Raw genomic sequence first — 17,246 nt, 5'->3', positions numbered from 1 at the left:
TAGGTACAAGCTTTTACCGCTGACTGTTCTTTCTTTCAACAGGCAACTAATACTTATCGAGACAATTCTATTTTAACAAACCTAAAACAAAATTCGGTTGCGTTGTTTCATCACAGAGCTCCTATCGCGACCTCCTCCATCAGATCAGCTCGATGGTGCCATAATATTGCATTGTCACCCAACTTACATATACACATGTATGTAGGTATGTGAAGTTCCAGCTCAATCAAATAATGGGAAGTGCATCTAATTTTATATACATGCAAGATTTGACCGAACATTGTCGAACGGGACCCTGAGCGCGTTCGCGGACCGCTGGGATTCCGCGCTGATGCGGAGATGGACACAGCTCCATGTATCGCGCTCCACGTAGGTAGGTTATAAGTTTTATTTGTTAAATTTTATTTATGTTGTTTTGCACTAACACTAAATTTAAGTAGTATAAACTTGTTACTAACATAATATGGGACTAGTCCTGAAATAAATATTATTCATTCATTCATTCATTGTAGAGTTATACCAAGAAAAGTCTGCAGCAATTTTGATAGCCCACGCAGTGCGAGTGTTATTTATACGTCATAATTTAGACGTTTGACGTTTAAAATAACACTTGCACTGCGTGGGCTATCGTAATCGCTGCGGACTTTTCTTGGTCTAACTCTAAAAATAACTCCTTCTTATACGTAAAGTGTCATTCTATGGAACTTGCTAACTATGTAAACAAAAGTCACAAGTAAATTCATAATTTTTTGACAATTTCAATATGGCGGTTTGTTTACATAGTTAGCAAGTTCTATAGAATGACACTTTAGCATGAAACAGAAGCAATTAAATGTTCTACGTAAATAGTAGGTAGGTATTACTATAATTTATGGGCAGTCAATCAGTTCAAACGCCTACAAATACCTGACAGCTGCTATGTACCTACATTGTTAATTACTATTTATTATAGGTAACTAGTTCCTTGATTATATATATATATATTTATGGTAAAATAATCATAATAATACAAATTACAACTAACACTTACAAATAAAAATTAAAACTATAAATTTAAAAAAACAAACCGCTCTCTGCCGTCCCGGTGCAAAGGTGCCCATGATGCTCGCAGCATTTCCACGCTGGATCAGCCCTTGCACAAGGAACGACTCGGAGCGGGGGCCCTCCCCTTTCTGTCTGAGTCGACGTCCCAAATCGCGAGTGTAGCGTTAGATATAGTATAGGTGTTAATCTTCCAGCAAGGTATTTCGTAATTTTTAATCGGGATTTAGAAGAAATAGTTTTATGACCAGTACGGTTACCATCAGTTTGTCACTGACATTAACGCCGTCGAGAACGTAATTTACTTTCTATACATCCCGTTTGCACTAATATGCGAGTGCGAGCGAGATGTATAGAAAGTAAATTACGTTCTCGACGGCGTTTATGTCAGTGACAAACTGATGGTAACCGTTCAGTACCTACCCCTAGTGTACATTCTATAGCGTGACGTGACGTAGGTACGCGTTTGTGTTAAGGCTCCTTTTGTATGGGATTTTGAGTTTCCAAAACGTCCCGCTTGGCGCGCTGTTCAAAATCCCATACAATTCTATGGAACTTGCTAATTATATAAACAAACCGCCATACTGAAATCATCATTCAGTGACAGTTTCAATATAGCGGTTTGTTTACATAGTTAGCAAGTTCTGTAGAATGACACTTTAGGGGTTAACTGGTGGTAGCTGTAGGTACTGTGATTTTCCCACGCCGTCCGTTTTCTTTGCATGTATATCCCCCACCATGCACTTTGTACATAGCTAATATACCAAACCCATACAAATATGTACAGTCACCTGCAATAATATGTAAACAACGAAGCCAGCAAAAATATCTGACACGATCTTATTTGTAGAGCCATAAGAGCGTGTCACATATTTGTGCGGCCTTCGAAGAGTAACATATTATTGCAGGTGATTGTACACATTTACGTTCTAATTTTAAAAGTTTTGCAAGTTACATACACGCAAGCTGTTTTGCGCATGTCAGCGTTATTATTTTGAATCGTCCACGTCAACTTGTGGCTTTTCCAGAACGATGTTATAGCAAATTATAGTAATTAAAATATAATATATACTTGGTCAAGCAGATGTTGTCAGTAGAAAAAGGCGGCAAATTTGTAAAATGTAGGCGCGAAGGGATATCGTCTCATAGAAAATTTTAATTTCGCGCATTTTTCTACAGACAAGATTTGCTTTGCTGTCGCTGAACAAATGTTGGTCAGTATGAGGAGTACAGCTTACAGTTTAATTTTTTGCTCATGTTACAGGCCACACCCGGTATATTTATTTCTATGTATGTATTTATATTAATTATGTATTATATATGTGTATTTATATTAGAATGTAGGCTAAAGGTTTTAATTATTTACTTGGGTAATAATTGAACCATTATTTACTTTTCTGTACATGTGTCTACTCTCAATTGCTCAAAGGTTGACTGGAAGAGATCCCTTATAGGGATAAGTTCGCCTTTGTACATTGTATACTTTCTTTTAATTGTATCTTAACCTGTCTTATGTACAATCAAGTGTTTACATACATACATTTTGGAGGCCTCGGCCCGGGCCCGTCCCGGTCTAGCGTGAGTCATCCTTAAATAGATACTTACATAGTTAGATGCTTCCCTGTTCTATTTACGTTATTGTCATTCTTTGAGAACACATTTTATCTTCATATGGATGTAAACTATTCAAGAGGACGATTTTGTAAAATACCTTACGTACATTTAAGGGCAATATTCACATTCTGTGGCACTACACTGGGCAAAGAGAATTTGAAATAGAGGCGGCTTGTTAAAGTAAATTATGTAGCAACAGTAACAATTTAGGTACTGCCATCTTTCAACAGAAGATTAAAACTGTTAGAACGCCATTTGACTTTGATCCTTATTCTTTCACTGATATGTGTTAACTTGTTACTTAAATATTAATATTAACGCCATCTACTCGACACTAAATACTCGCTGAAGCCTACTCTTGAGTAGATGTCGTTAATATTTATATTTAACAAGTTAACACATATTAGTGAATAATGATCAAAGTCAAATGGCGTTTAACAGTTTTAATCTTCTGTCGAAAGATGGCAGTAAATGTAATGTGGCTACATAATTTACCATGACAGTAAGTCTCTATACACTCTATTCTCTGCGCTGGGTTTCCATTGCGCTTAACCGCGAAGCGTCCACAGGGTATTAACCTTCATGCATTCCGCGATAAGGTTTACGATGGTGCTTTAATTGTATATACTTAATAGGCTTGGCGTTCAAAGGGTTAAGCATACTTAAAGAGTTTTTACAATGCAATTAACACACGTTTAGATGCAAAATCTTATTACCTTTAAAAGAGCAATTCTTGTTTATATATTAATATATTTTGGGGATTTCGGAAACGGCTCTAACGATTTCAATGAAATTTGCTATACCAAGTATGTAAGTTTTCGGGGGCTAAAAATCGGTCTGGCTAGGTCTTAATCTCTGGGAAAACGCGCATTTATGAGTTTCTATAATATATGTTTTACGAGATATTGTCCTTATTGCAAATTTTATATTACAGGAAAAAATTTAAAAATTACGTTTTGGCAGGACTGGAACCCGCAACCTCCGCAATCCATGCGTTAGCTCTAACCAATTAAGCTACGGAAGCCTACCAGAATCTCGCGAATCTTTCCATTCCTTCCCTTATGTTTTACACGCTTTGGGGTGGCGTCAGGGGTGCGAAACTCCTGACTTCGGTCAAACTCGGCTCCGCTCGGCTCAGCATTGCTCCGAGCAATTATTAGGGTTGGCACCACTTGACTTCCTTTTGCGTGCACGACCACAGATAAGATAATCACTTGATTTTTGACAACCCTAAATAGCCGAAAGGGATAGTGCCATATACTAGAAAGGGACAGCATGATTCGACCCTGAACCGCTGTCAAACTTCGTTTTTGTAGGAAGTTTCCTTTCTGTACGGTAGTACTATTAATTATTCTGTGGTGGCGTATAGCGACATGACCATTCCATTTCCCATTGCTCGCAGACGTATCTGCATGTTTAAAAAATTGGTTTTTGTCCTTTATTGGGCTTTTTCTCATAATATTTATTTATATATATTTACATGGCTTTTTGTACCGTAAGAAGGTACGGAACCCTACATAATGCGTTGTTCGTTGCACTTGACTAACCAGTCGGACAAACCAGTGCTAATTTCGTTTACCTACTTCATTTTACGCGCATTGTCAAGGTTTTTTATTATCTCTCTTATTAATTAAGGAAAAATGTTACATTTATCAGGAAGGAAGCAATTATGTTATATTCAGAGTTCCGTAATGTAAATATTATGTCAGTTTTAATTTATATTTAAAAAGCGTAGTGAAGCGTCATTCAATTCACACTTTATCAGTAAAGTGTTAAAATCTCGCAAACAAAAATGTTCATCGGAAATTGATGAGTAGGTATACTATTATTTTAAGTTTCGTGGTTATAAATTTAATATTAAAGATTTATGATCTTTTTAACTCCTTTCAAATTTGTATTTTGTTAACAAACGCAAATGTAAAACACAATAAAAAACAACGGAATAAACACAAAAGAATAAAAACCAACTAATTTCAAGGGCATGTAATGAAATGAAATTACAAGGGCATTTTCAATTTGAGAGTCCTAAAAAATAACGCTTAACCCTAGCTAGCTTATAGGGCACTCTTAGATATTATAATAATATGGATGAACACGCTATAAAATCATCTTTTTGTATTTTTTTCTCATGCTGATTTTTTTTGGGACTTAAGGCGATGTGGCTTAAAGCTTCAGCGTGTATTTTTTTAACTAGTCCGTTTTATGGGTTAATACCGTTTCTGTCTTGCCGGGCTTGACGTAATTGCCTAAGCTGTAATTACTCACCATAATTGTAGGAAGCATGGTATTTCCACTTGGCTTATGGCATAATATGCCACAAAGGACTACGAATGTCGTTAGCCTAGGTCGTATTTAATTTTAAAAAAATAACTGGGCGTATAAAGCTGGCATACGGTTGTTACTACAACACTACTTTAATACGCGTTACTTTACTTATACAACAGTACTTAACCCAATGTAGGTTAGAAACAACATTACTGACTTATGATCCTCTTATTGTATTTTTTTCCGAACCGGAATCATTGGGACAGTTGAGCGTCAAGAAGGCTTGAACTCACTTCCTTGGCTATTTTTTGCGCTTTAAAGGGTTAAGGTAAGATAAATTAAGCACTAACCCGTATCATCCTCATGAGATCAGATTTCCCTCCAGAATGTAGATCAGCGTCGAGCAAGCAGTACGTGCCGCCCGGCTCCAATAGGCATGCGTCGAATGGATCCAACGCGTATAAAGCTGGCATTAGGTTATATTCGGTTTCTGGAAACAAAGAGAATTATTTCTATTAACTCCATGATCGCCAAAAACGTTAACTGGCGCGCGTGGCTACAGCCCAATATCAACCTTCGTTCATTGCGATAAATGTGGTATTCAAAGAGTTAAAAACGTTTATATATCACTCTAAAGTTAGACCAAGAAAAGTCTGCAGCGATTTTGATAGTCCACGGAGTGCGAGTGTCATTTTAAACGTCAAACTTCTATGAAATTGTGACGTATTAATAACACCTGCACTGCGTGGGCTATCAAAATCGCTGCAGACTTTTCTTGGTCTAACTCTATCCACAATCGGTACGAATTTAATTTTAGAATTTTAAAAGTGGAAAAATTACTGTCCCGGGTGAGTCTGCAACGTTCGCAGACGTTTCTGCTTGTTAAAAATTGAACTTTAATTTTTCAATTACCTAATTAAATGGAAAAATGGAAACTTCACCTCTTCGGACAAGATATCGGAACACCGGTCCGATCGCTCTAACCAACTTAGCTTAGGTACCGGAGCTTGCCAGGACGTGGGAATTTTTCCATTCCTTTCTTTTGTTTACACAAATTTCTATTTGTTTTAATTTTGTGTTTTCAAGGTCGCGTTCGAATCTTGCCCGAAGCGGTGAATTTTTCTATTTTTCCTTTTCTGTGCTTAGTCGAATCATCATAGGTAATTTACATGCTAGAGTGGGCCTAATATGGTCGCGCTATTATAATCGTCGCCTACCAGGCCTATTCGGATTTCGAGATAATCACAAGATTTTGAGACGATTTAGAGATCAACTAGATCTACATTAGATATCGACTAGATGTGACTTGGATATCTAAGTCATAACTTGTCGAAATCGTTCAAGAGGACCTCCAGAATCGCGGAAACGTCAAATTTGACATATCTATCTTACAAATATCTTTAAATTATCCGTATCGTAACTTGTTGAAGTCTAGTAGAAATCTAATTCATTTTCCGATCGAGCCGTACGATTCGTCGCTCATTGCGATTGTCACTTTCTAACCAGTATGTATGTTCGCGGTGACACATGACACTGTAGGTGATAAACGTGTAACCATCATACGCGTATTCGTGGGGTTTTCCCTCGGAGCCAGCTTGTCGGAATACATTTGGGTTGACTGACTCATGAGTTGGCACGTGTTGTCACAAAGTACTGTCGCCATCAGATATATCGGAGCGGCCAAGGTGCCCACAAATATCTGAACACGCCTCTATTCAACTCTAATGTCAAGGTGCTAGAATGAGTGTTCAGATATTGAGACGCCTATAACCTATATATATAGGGTTTATAATATCATTGATGGTGGCTACCAGCCCCCTTATTTATAAATGCACTACAAACCTCAATTAGCTAATAATAATTTGTCTTTATCTATCATTTTGACTTATGTATTTGTAAGAAAGGGATAAAACATAATTTAACTAAATCAGGCCCGTAAAATTTTATGAATAAGTGTGTATTTAAATCCCTAACTGATATCCTCCGGGACAAGGGCCGGTGCAGATGGACTGCAACCTGACTGCAACTTGTATGGGAGACGGTGACGTCGCAGTTAGCGTGCAGTCGGCGTGCAGTTTTCCGTACAAATTGCAGTCGGGTTGCAGTCCGTCTGTATCGGCCCTAACGGGCAGTGCAGTTAACCGTCAAAAGGTCAACCTGTCGACGCATAACCTATAAATAATCGATGAATGCACTACAATTATATCAATTACCTTTGACTCAGATTTAGTTTCCGTTGTCTCGAGCTTTACTGAGAAAAAACAGGTTTTGAGTCGACATTTTAAACGTACAATTAAAGAATTTAATTCCCTATCCATTTTGTACTTTGTCACATTAACAATAAATACTATTGCGACTTTTATATTGATTGTCACTGTGACAAGGGGGCTGTCCATAAATTACGTCATCGATTTTTGACGATTTTTGACCCCCCCTATAATCATCCAAAAATCATGCTTCAAATGACCCCATTTCCTCCTACTTCATGCTACCGTCATCCGATGTCCAGACCCCCCCCCCCCCTAATTTGAAATGACGTAATTTATGAATAGCCCCTAGGTACAGAATGGGTCGAAAATTAAATAATCTTTGTCTGTACTCTGTACTTTAGTTCCGTTAATACGAATTTTCCCTAGGCATGTGCTATACTCTGTATCTTTAGGTATTTAAATAAAAGTAAGCAAACCCACATTGCACGCAGAGAAGATGGCCGATGGGGTCGAAAAATGCTCGAGTGGAGACCACGGACTAGCAAGCGCAGCGTAGGACGTCCACCCACAAGATGGACAGACGATCTTGTTAAGGTCGCCGGAAGACGCTGGATGCGGGTCGCTTCCAACCGGCACGTATGGAGGTCCAAGGGGGAGGCCTATGTTCAGCAGTGGACGTCTTATGGCTGAGATGATGATGATGATGATGATGAAGCAAAATCTACCCTCAAATGGCTAGATGAAAACATTACATGATCAAATAATGTAAGTTAAAGTCAAGTACATAATTCAGTGACAGGTCCAGGCGGTTTTGTATTTGGTTGGTCAACCAATAAATGTCTGGATCACAAACGCTCACTTATGGAGAATAACCGGACAAGCACCCGTACACAAGGAGATCCAGACGCGGAAATGGCATTGGGTTGGGCATATCCTCAGGAAACCTGACACCCACCTATCCAAAGTGGCCCTGACCTGGAAGATGCCCGGCAAACGGAAACATGGTCGCCCTAAATCTACTTGGCGCCGTTCTGTGGAGCAAGAGCTGGGTGTATTGGGGATGGGGTGGGAGGAGGCTACCCAAGCTGCCCAGGACCGGAGTCAGTGGAAGAAAAAGATTCGAGCCCTACACCCCAGCAGGGGGTAACAGGATGGAAAGAAGAAGAAGAACCAATAAATGTTATAACTACCCGAACATTTACAATTTGTTTGTTTACTTTTATTTAAATAGGTACCTAAAGATACAGACTATAATTAGCTATATTTAAAAAGTTTAAAACAGTGGCCATGTGGTCACAATATTGTAACGCGTTTATATTAAAGACGAAATTCCTTCAAATTTATCTCAAAGGCCAACAGTCAAAAAACACAAATTCCGCAGTTTCGCTTTGAAGTAATGAGAGTGTCAAAGGCAATGCCAATTAAGCTACATTCTGCCAAAAAAACTCGTGACATTCTCATAAATGGCGGACGGACATCACCATTTTTGGCTCAAGTTTGTTTAAAAAACTGTATCCTTATTATTTATTTACCATTTACGCCCCTCTTTCCTGTCTACGGCGCACCAGGGCGCCGCGGTGCACAGTTTGGGAACCCCTGCCCTATATATTTCGCAATGTGGTTGGCAACTGTCAAAGGTTGTTATAGATGGCGCCAGCATAGGTTTTACACTCTGGAAAACCCACTTTGTCAGTAGAAAAACGCGCAAAATTAAAATTTTCAATATGAGGACAAACTTGCGCGCCTAATTTATTTGAAATTTGCCGCATTTTCTACTGACGGAAATTACTTGCCTTGACTATACCTGTCTCTAGTTTTGTTCTATGAGAATTGGCTTAAAGGGCTTAAAAGGATTGGTCATAATATTCCAAAAAAAACAAGAATTTAACACTATTCGTAGGATGGCAGGTAAAATCTAAGCTGGGCATCTGTATAATATTTACTTCGACCGGCCAACCCCATTTAAGGGCCACTTGCACCATTCACTAACCCGGGGTTAACCGATTAAACCTAGAGTTACCATGGTTACCAGTACAATTTGACACTGGGTTAACGGTTTAACCCTTATCTTGGCATTGTAACACCCGTGATACATGAAACTTTAAAAAATCTAGCAGGTTCACTTTAGTAGTAGGATATTGGGACTTTTGAGCCATTTTGGAACACGTTCCGCGTCGCTTTGCTCCGCTACACTTCGTTCCGCGTCGCTTTGCTCCGCTACACTTCGTTCCGCGTCGCTTCGCTCCGCTACACTCGTTCCAAAGGCCCAAATCGTCCCAATATCCTAGCTACAACACTGGGGCAGAATCCGAAGTGAAGTAGTCGTAGAATGCCATTATCCTAGCTACAACAGTGGAGTAGAATCCAATTGCATATTTAGGATGGTTCCTAATGCGTATCCATAATCGTCTACAGTTTTTGTGTTGTTGATGATCCGATGTGGGGTAGAATCCAAAGTTGATTTTGAATAATTATCCCGCAGCAGTGGAATAAAATCCAAATTGCATTACAACTCGTTAAAGTCATCGTTTAGGTTTCGCTTAAGTTGATTATTAAAAAAAAATTTTTTAAAAAGTGCAAAAGGCTTAACACAACGGGTACTAGCTAGCATTGTACCCACCAGATCTTGTTCTGATTCGAACAGGATCTCGTAACGCACCATCATTGCCCAGATTTGCAACGGGTAGAGATTTGCTGGGCTAGGTTTATTACGGTGTTTGTCACAGTATCACATCGCAGAATTGGCCAGAAACTTTGATGTGAACGTGGATCGGTTACCCATACTATCAACCGCTATAGCATGGATAAACCGTTGTATAGTACAGTACCTGCCCTGCCCAAGGTAGGGTTATTAAAACCAAGCAGGATACTGTATACGCTACCGCGTGTTTGTGTTTAACCGCCACCGCGTTGAAGTGTGTCGTGCATACATGCCCTGCCCAAGGTAGGGTTATTAAAACCAAGCATGATATGCACACGCCACCGCGTTACCAAACCAATATCGCAAGGTTGGCCAGACCTCACAACATTGAGATGGTAAGAGTCACCGTGAACTAGCGGTTGTAATAGCCACGGATTCTCCGAGAGCTATATCAATGTTATTTGTATTTATACAAACGATTCAAAAAACTTTAAAAGCGCGATGCAGACCCAAGCACCCTATTGGTCAATACCTATGACGTCCTATGACGTAAATGTGACGATTGAATTCAGTTTTGTTAGAGAACATATCAGTTTAAATCTTAGTCTAATCATATTAAAGTTTAAAATATATTATTCATTTATAAAACTACGTAAACTTCGTTGCATGATGCTAAATAGTCAAATCATAAAATTTGGTTAATGCAAAATCAGTCTTACTTATTGAAAAATAAAGATACATTTTATTTTAGTCATAAGTTTCATAGGTATATGTGAATACACGGTGAAATACAGTACGGGTGAATTAACACTCGAAACCGTGTTCGTTAATCGTAAATAGTCGAAGCTTCCGTCCTTCTTTTACTTCAAGCTTGGCAAGCAATAAACAAGAGACAAAGCATGGGATACGATAGAGTCAAGCGTGTGTTGATATTTAATTAAACAGATCAAAGAACAAAATAAACAGACTGGTTACTGTTTCAACCTTTGTAGGGTAAACCTCAGAAATGTTTCTACACTTTTAAAGTATGATTTCCAATTAACTCTAATTACATTGACATTTGATTAAGCTATAATTTTAATGTCTGAAAACCTTTAGCAAAATATAATACTAATTTACCTAACTAGGAAAATTACCTCGATAAACATGATTTGTGAATAAAACTCGTACTGATTTAGTTCATTATTTTCCATATAGGAACAATAGTTTAAAAATATTTTCAACGTAACAATAACAATTAGTACCTACACATGACGCCTCTGTATCGTTACTCACGCTATAACGGATCACATTTCAATTCGAAGTATTCGAGCATTGTTTTATTTATTTTGTGTCAGCGTGTTTACCAATGCGACCCTGTACCACGATACAAGTTAAGAAATATTTATTACCCGACTGTCTAAATAGGTGCGTTATGTTTTGTGATAGTATTTTATTGTTTAACGAAACTTGAAATTTTCCCTATTACAATTTCAATAATGTATAAGTTTGAATAAATATGTAGGTATATAGAGCTCAGCAAAGAGTAAATAATAACTGATAGTTTAGGTTTAACATTCAAGGTTTTTAATAGATATGCCGTGAGAAACTGTTAATATTTCTTCATTATTTTCACTTGTAGGTTATAGTAATGTGTTTAATAGGGAATAGAGAGTCGTATCTCGAATACCAGCAATATTCAAATTAGTGATATTTCGTTATTAATTGTATTGTGATATGCCTATTATGTTAATTATTTCAATTTGACATTTTATATTTATTTAAATTTATGATTATGATGATGAATTTGCACGCTTGCATGCAAGCTAGGTGTGCAACAAGATCTGTAACACCATATATTGTAACATACTGTATCAATACAAATAAATTATTTCTGATTTCTGACGAATGTACGGGAAAGACGATGATGATGATTATAATTACTTATTTAAATAAAATGTTCTTTGGGTTTAATATACATGAACACGTTGTAACGTGTTGAAATACGAGTTAATGCAATCGATGGTTTCATTAGATAATTTGATACTTTGTCGGCGCTTTGTGCAAAACAAGAAATAAGCATATTTTGAAGACTAAGTATGTGCAGTTATGTACGCAATCTGTATTATTTTATACTTGGTAAATAATGCTTACATTTAGGTTTAAATTTGAATACACGAACATGGTTCTTTAGTCATATAATCTTATATTTAGGTAAAATATCTACTCATCAAATATTTCATTATAAAACGAACAAATATACTGTTTTTATGCATTTATTTCTTAAATATTCTGCATACCGTATCGAAGCTGTTCGTTGTTTGTTAAGTGAAGCCGCTGTGACCTTCGTTTAAAATGTAAGTAAGTACTTTGATATTTTATTTTTCTGAAATATGTTAAAAGTATTGTTGCATAATTTTGGTTTATTTCTGTTTTGAAGGTCCGACTCTGAATATTCCGCTCATGTACGTACGCCTTCGCCTGACCTTAAGAAAAAAACTACAAAGAATTTAAAGAAAAGAAAGGTGTCTCCGACATCCAGGTAACTAATGAATTCTATGAATGTAATGTAGTATTTAAAGTTACATTTAATATTTAAGTACGCTAATTTTTATTTTTATTTCATTAGGTCCGAATTTGATTTGATTAACCAACAACGGCGCACCCCATCACCATCGCCACCCACCAAAAAGAGAAGCACTTCGAGCAAAGTTCAAGCATCGAGCAGTAAAAGCAAGAAATCTGATTCTAGGTATGTATTCACTTAAATGATACTATTTAAAAGAGATTGAATGTGACTTTCTTGTAATATTTTAATGAGTTTGCTAGAAATATCATTTAAATAATATATCTTTATTTCAGTTCTTCGAAGAGTCCAGCTGAAACGGACATCTTTAAAATCATACGAGAAGAGGAGAAAATCAGCGGTGACCCTAATTTGAAAGCCATCAAGACGACATCAACATTTACAAGTCGCGTTTCTACGGGTTCCTCTCGACGTACTACAATAACAGCCGGTAATTATTTTATTGATCTTAAAGTGTATACTATCGATGATTATCAAAAGACTAACCCTGAAGAACGCTATAAAAAGGCATTGGCATCTGTCAAATTGCAATGTGATTTGAATTCTCCAGAGTGGGATCAAATGCAAAAGTTCTTGGGTCAAGCATTCAATATTTTTGAAGATTGTGAGCCTGTTTATTTTACTAATTACAAAAACTATTAGTCAGTACACAGAAACCGATATTACACAGACATTTCTTTTTAATTAAACAACTTAACAAATGTAATTAACTGTTGATTACAAAAAAACTGTTTTATTATTGTAATACAATGGCATGTTTTACGTTAGGTACTTATAAGAGGATAGATGGCCAATGCAAGTTAGTGACAGTATAATATGGATACGACTTTGATTAATGCACTAAAAAATAGATCGTGTTTGTTATCTAGACACACAATTATATGTTTATAGTAATTTTAAACATTATAGATTTTCTATATATTCTCATTTAATATTTAACAAGATACAGATCACTTAAATCAGACAAAAGATATATTATTCTAAAGTGAAATTTGCATTTTCTTTAATTGGACTTAAAAACTAACTACATACATGTCACGCAATTTTTTTGTATTTTTTTAAGTGGTATTTTCTTAGTTTTATGAAGCATTTTTGTTAACCATGTGGGCTTATCCATGTTTTGAATAGCATTCTACATTCATGAGATATAATTTGCATTCGTCAACCGTTCTGAGTAGGTAATAACAACGTATGCTATTAATAACATCATTGGTGGTTTAAAATAAGGACATTAGATCGTGTTAAACAATTAACTATTTAGAAGTACTCTAGTTTAGTTAGGACGTACGCTTAGTTACATATTTCGTGTTATTATTATCATTTCATTATGCCTTTTTGTGTACCGTGTAGTACGTCTGTAGAAAAAAAGAATTGGGTAGGTCATCTTCGAAGCAATAAGCACAAAACAATTGCTGGTTCTGTTAAAGTACTTAACGATGGCGTTGAAGTCGTAGAGTCAGCATTCCGGAGGCGTATTGTAACTTATCGCATATCAGCAAAAAACGAGTCAAGTCTCGGATCTATCGATGCATTTATGAACTCTAGTCGAAACAAAATAAAGCAGCTTTTAGATTATTCACTTATGAAACATACGTGCGTAAAAGTTAATTTTGAGCTTTTTGGAACGTTTTTAATGTTTAAAGATAATAGTCAATCGATCAAGTCGTTTGGAACTAAAAATAAAATTTTATATCTAAGTTATGATTTTGAAGCACTGTTTTACGAGCTTGTGAACTGTTTAAAGAAAAAAATTGAGGAATTTCAGGATCGTGATAGTGGGTGGGCTTTTGTTAGTAGCTCACATTTAGAAATTAACATAAACAAATATCAACCATTACAGGGTTCAAGCTATGTTGACCTGCCAAAATTCATTAAAAACAAAAAAGCTTGTATAAATATACAAAACGACGATCAATGTTGTTTTTTATGGTGTGTAACAGCGGCTTTGTATGAAAGAGTATCATCTTATCCTAATTTTCGTGACGTTTTGAATATTTCTCAGATTACTTTTCCGATCACATTTAATGACATTAGAATATTTGAAAAGCATAACCCAACGATTTCATTGACGATTTTTGGTTTAAAAAATAATAAAACTGTTATTGGCCCCCTTTACAAGTCTGATATATCCAGTTGTCAGAAAAAAAGAAAACATATAAATTTGCTTTTATTGGATGATGGCAGTCACCCACCGCATTATGTTCTGATCAAAGACTTGAGTCGTCTTGTGCGTAAACAAATAACGAAACATAATAGTAAGATATACTTTTGTGAAACCTGTCTGTTATTTTTTATAAAACAGGAAGAACTAGTAAACCACTTGTGTACAGGGATAGTTACCGTTTTACCAGAGAAGGGAACAGTAATTAAATTCAAAAATTTTGATCGTAAACAGAATGTTCCATTCGTGATATATGCAGATTTCGAATCATTGCTACAACCAACCGAGATACCTGAAAGTAGTAGTAGTAATTATGATACTGATTCAACCGATACTACCAATATGTCTAACACGTTTACTTTGCATCATCATATACCGGCTGCATTTGGATATTATATTGTTTGTAATGCAGATCCAAGTCAGAATCGCTATGTCTCTTATCGCGGTACTGATTGTGTCGACAGATTTATTAGTGCAATCTATGAAGATGTTAGTAAAATTTATAGAGTTATGACCAAAAATAATCAAATAATATTCAACGAGAATGACGAGTTAAACTTTTTGAACGCCAAACAATGTCATATTTGTAACCATTTTCTATTTTCTGATCGGGTTCGAGATCACTGTCATATTACAGGAAGATATCGCGGAGCAGCACATAGCCTATGCAACTTGCAATATAAGCGTCCATGTTTTGTACCCATATTTTTCCATAATCTATCTGGTTATGACTGTCATTTATTTATTAAAAAATTGGGTGAGGCACCCGGAGACGTAAAAGTTGTGCCTAAAACCAAGGAAAACTATATTTCTTTTACTAAATTTATTCCCATCGAGAACGAATATTTTCAGCTTCGTTTCGTAGATTCTTTCAAATTTTTAAATACAAGTTTAGACAAACTAACTAAAACTATGCAAAAAACTGACTTTGTTCATTTGCGTAAGTATTTTTGTAATGATGATGAATTTCAATTACTTACACGAAAAGGCGTGTTTCCCTATGAGTATATGAATAAATGGCAAAAATTTGAAGAACAATATCTTCCATGTATTGATTCCTTTTCCAATTCGCTTACTAATGAAACAATTTCTGAAAAAGATTATGACCATGCGCAATTAGTGTGGAACCAGTTTAAAATTCGTAATTTAGGCGAGTACACAGACCTTTATTTGCAAACAGATGTTCTTCTATTGACCGATATATTTGAAAAGTTTCGCGCTACATGCAAGCGGCACTATGACTTGGACCCCGCTTTTTATTTAACTACACCTAGTTTATCATTTGATGCCATGCTTCTGAAAACTGGAATAGAATTAGAGCTTATAGATGACTTTAATATGCTGAGAATGATCCAATCTGGAATAAGAGGTGGAGTATGTATGGTCTCTCGACGATATGCTAAAGCTAATAATATATACTTACCTCACTATGATCCAACCCAGATGGACTCATACCTTATTTATATCGACTGTAATAATTTATATGGTTACAGTATGTGCCAGTACTTGCCTTTATCACACTTTAGATTTCTAGAAAACCATGAAATAAGTGCTTTAAATATCTCACAAATCCCTGATGATTCGGATTATGGTTATATTCTTGAGGTGGATATTATTTACCCTAAAGATTTACATGATAAACATAACGATTTGCCATTTTGTCCCGAAAAATGTATTCCGCCAGGTGGAACGCAATCCAAACTTGTACCTAATTTATATGACAAATACTCGTATGTGATTCATTATACACATTTGAAAACTTGTCTTAAACATGGTTTAAAATTAAAAAAGATACACAGAGTAATAACATTCAAACAGGCCCCTTATTTAAAACAATATATTGATATGAATACAAAGTTACGTCAAATGACATCGTCTGTTTTTGAACAGGACTTTTGTAAATTGATGAATAATAGTATATTTGGTAAGACTTTAGAAAATAACGAGAAAAGGGTAAATGTGCGTTTAGTTAATCAATGGGCCGACAATAATAACAAAACAAAAAAGAAAATTACAGCCGATAAGTTGATTGCAAGGCCTAATTTTCACAGTGTATCTGTTTTTAATGAAAATTTAGTTGCAGTGCAATTGAAACCAGATCTCATAATTTTGAATAAACCCATTTACATCGGTTTCACGGTTTTAGAGTTATCTAAAAGTCATATGTATGATTTTCATTACTCAGTATTTAAACGTTTTTATGAAGATCGTGTGCAAATGTGCTACACGGATACAGATAGTTTTGTGTATTATATACAGACCAAAGACTATTTTAAAGATTTAAAAACGCATTTTTTGTCTTATTTCGATACTAGTTGTTACGATGTTGATAATAAATTTTCGTTACCGGTTCAAAATAAAAAAGTACCAGGACTTTTTAAGGATGAAATGAAAGGAGAAATGGTTATACAATTCGTAGGGCTGCGATCAAAGGTATATTCTATTAAAACCACCGATGATGTTATTAAAAAAGCTAAAGGAGTGAAAAAGTCCGTTGTACGCGATTTTGGGATTTCCGATTACGAAATAACACTATTTGTAAGAAATGTAACTAAAAGAAGAAATGTATTATTCAAGTCAATTAAGCATGAGATATTTACACAAAGTGTGAATAAAATTGCACTTTCAGCTCAAGATGATAAACGTCTGATTTGTGACAACCAAATATCAACAAAAGCTTGGGGGCATAACTCAATATTGTTTAGTAGATAAGTTTTAGAAACTACAAATGTAACTTAGTTTAAATCT

General features: G+C 35.9%; 2 protein-coding genes across 3 annotated transcripts in view; both read right to left on the bottom strand.

Moving 5' to 3' along the window:
- Positions 1–17,246, bottom strand: part of LOC134798030 (uncharacterized) — a 146,314-nt gene that overhangs the window by 45,792 nt on the left and 83,276 nt on the right. The window lies entirely within an intron of this gene.
- The window catches only part of LOC134798427 (nose resistant to fluoxetine protein 6-like), a 63,783-nt gene that overhangs the window by 24,752 nt on the left and 21,785 nt on the right, over positions 1–17,246 (bottom strand). The window contains exons 1-2 of one of the 2 annotated variants that reach the window (XM_063770864.1): positions 10,188–10,192; positions 5,271–5,394 (exon numbers count right to left, since the gene is read on the bottom strand). In XM_063770864.1, coding sequence (XP_063626934.1) covers positions 5,271–5,393 — 123 coding nt within the window. In that variant the 5' untranslated portion in view covers position 5,394; positions 10,188–10,192. Of the gene's footprint in view, positions 1–5,270; positions 5,411–10,187; positions 10,193–17,246 lie in introns of those variants that run through there. The other variant, XM_063770863.1, reaches the window with a different exon arrangement.

The sequence above is a fragment of the Cydia splendana genome, chromosome 16, assembly GCF_910591565.1.
Source record: "Cydia splendana chromosome 16, ilCydSple1.2, whole genome shotgun sequence".
Classification (NCBI taxonomy): Eukaryota; Metazoa; Arthropoda; class Insecta; order Lepidoptera; family Tortricidae; genus Cydia; species Cydia splendana.
Note: the sequence above shows the minus strand (reverse complement) of the source record. Positions and strands in the feature narration are given on the sequence as shown.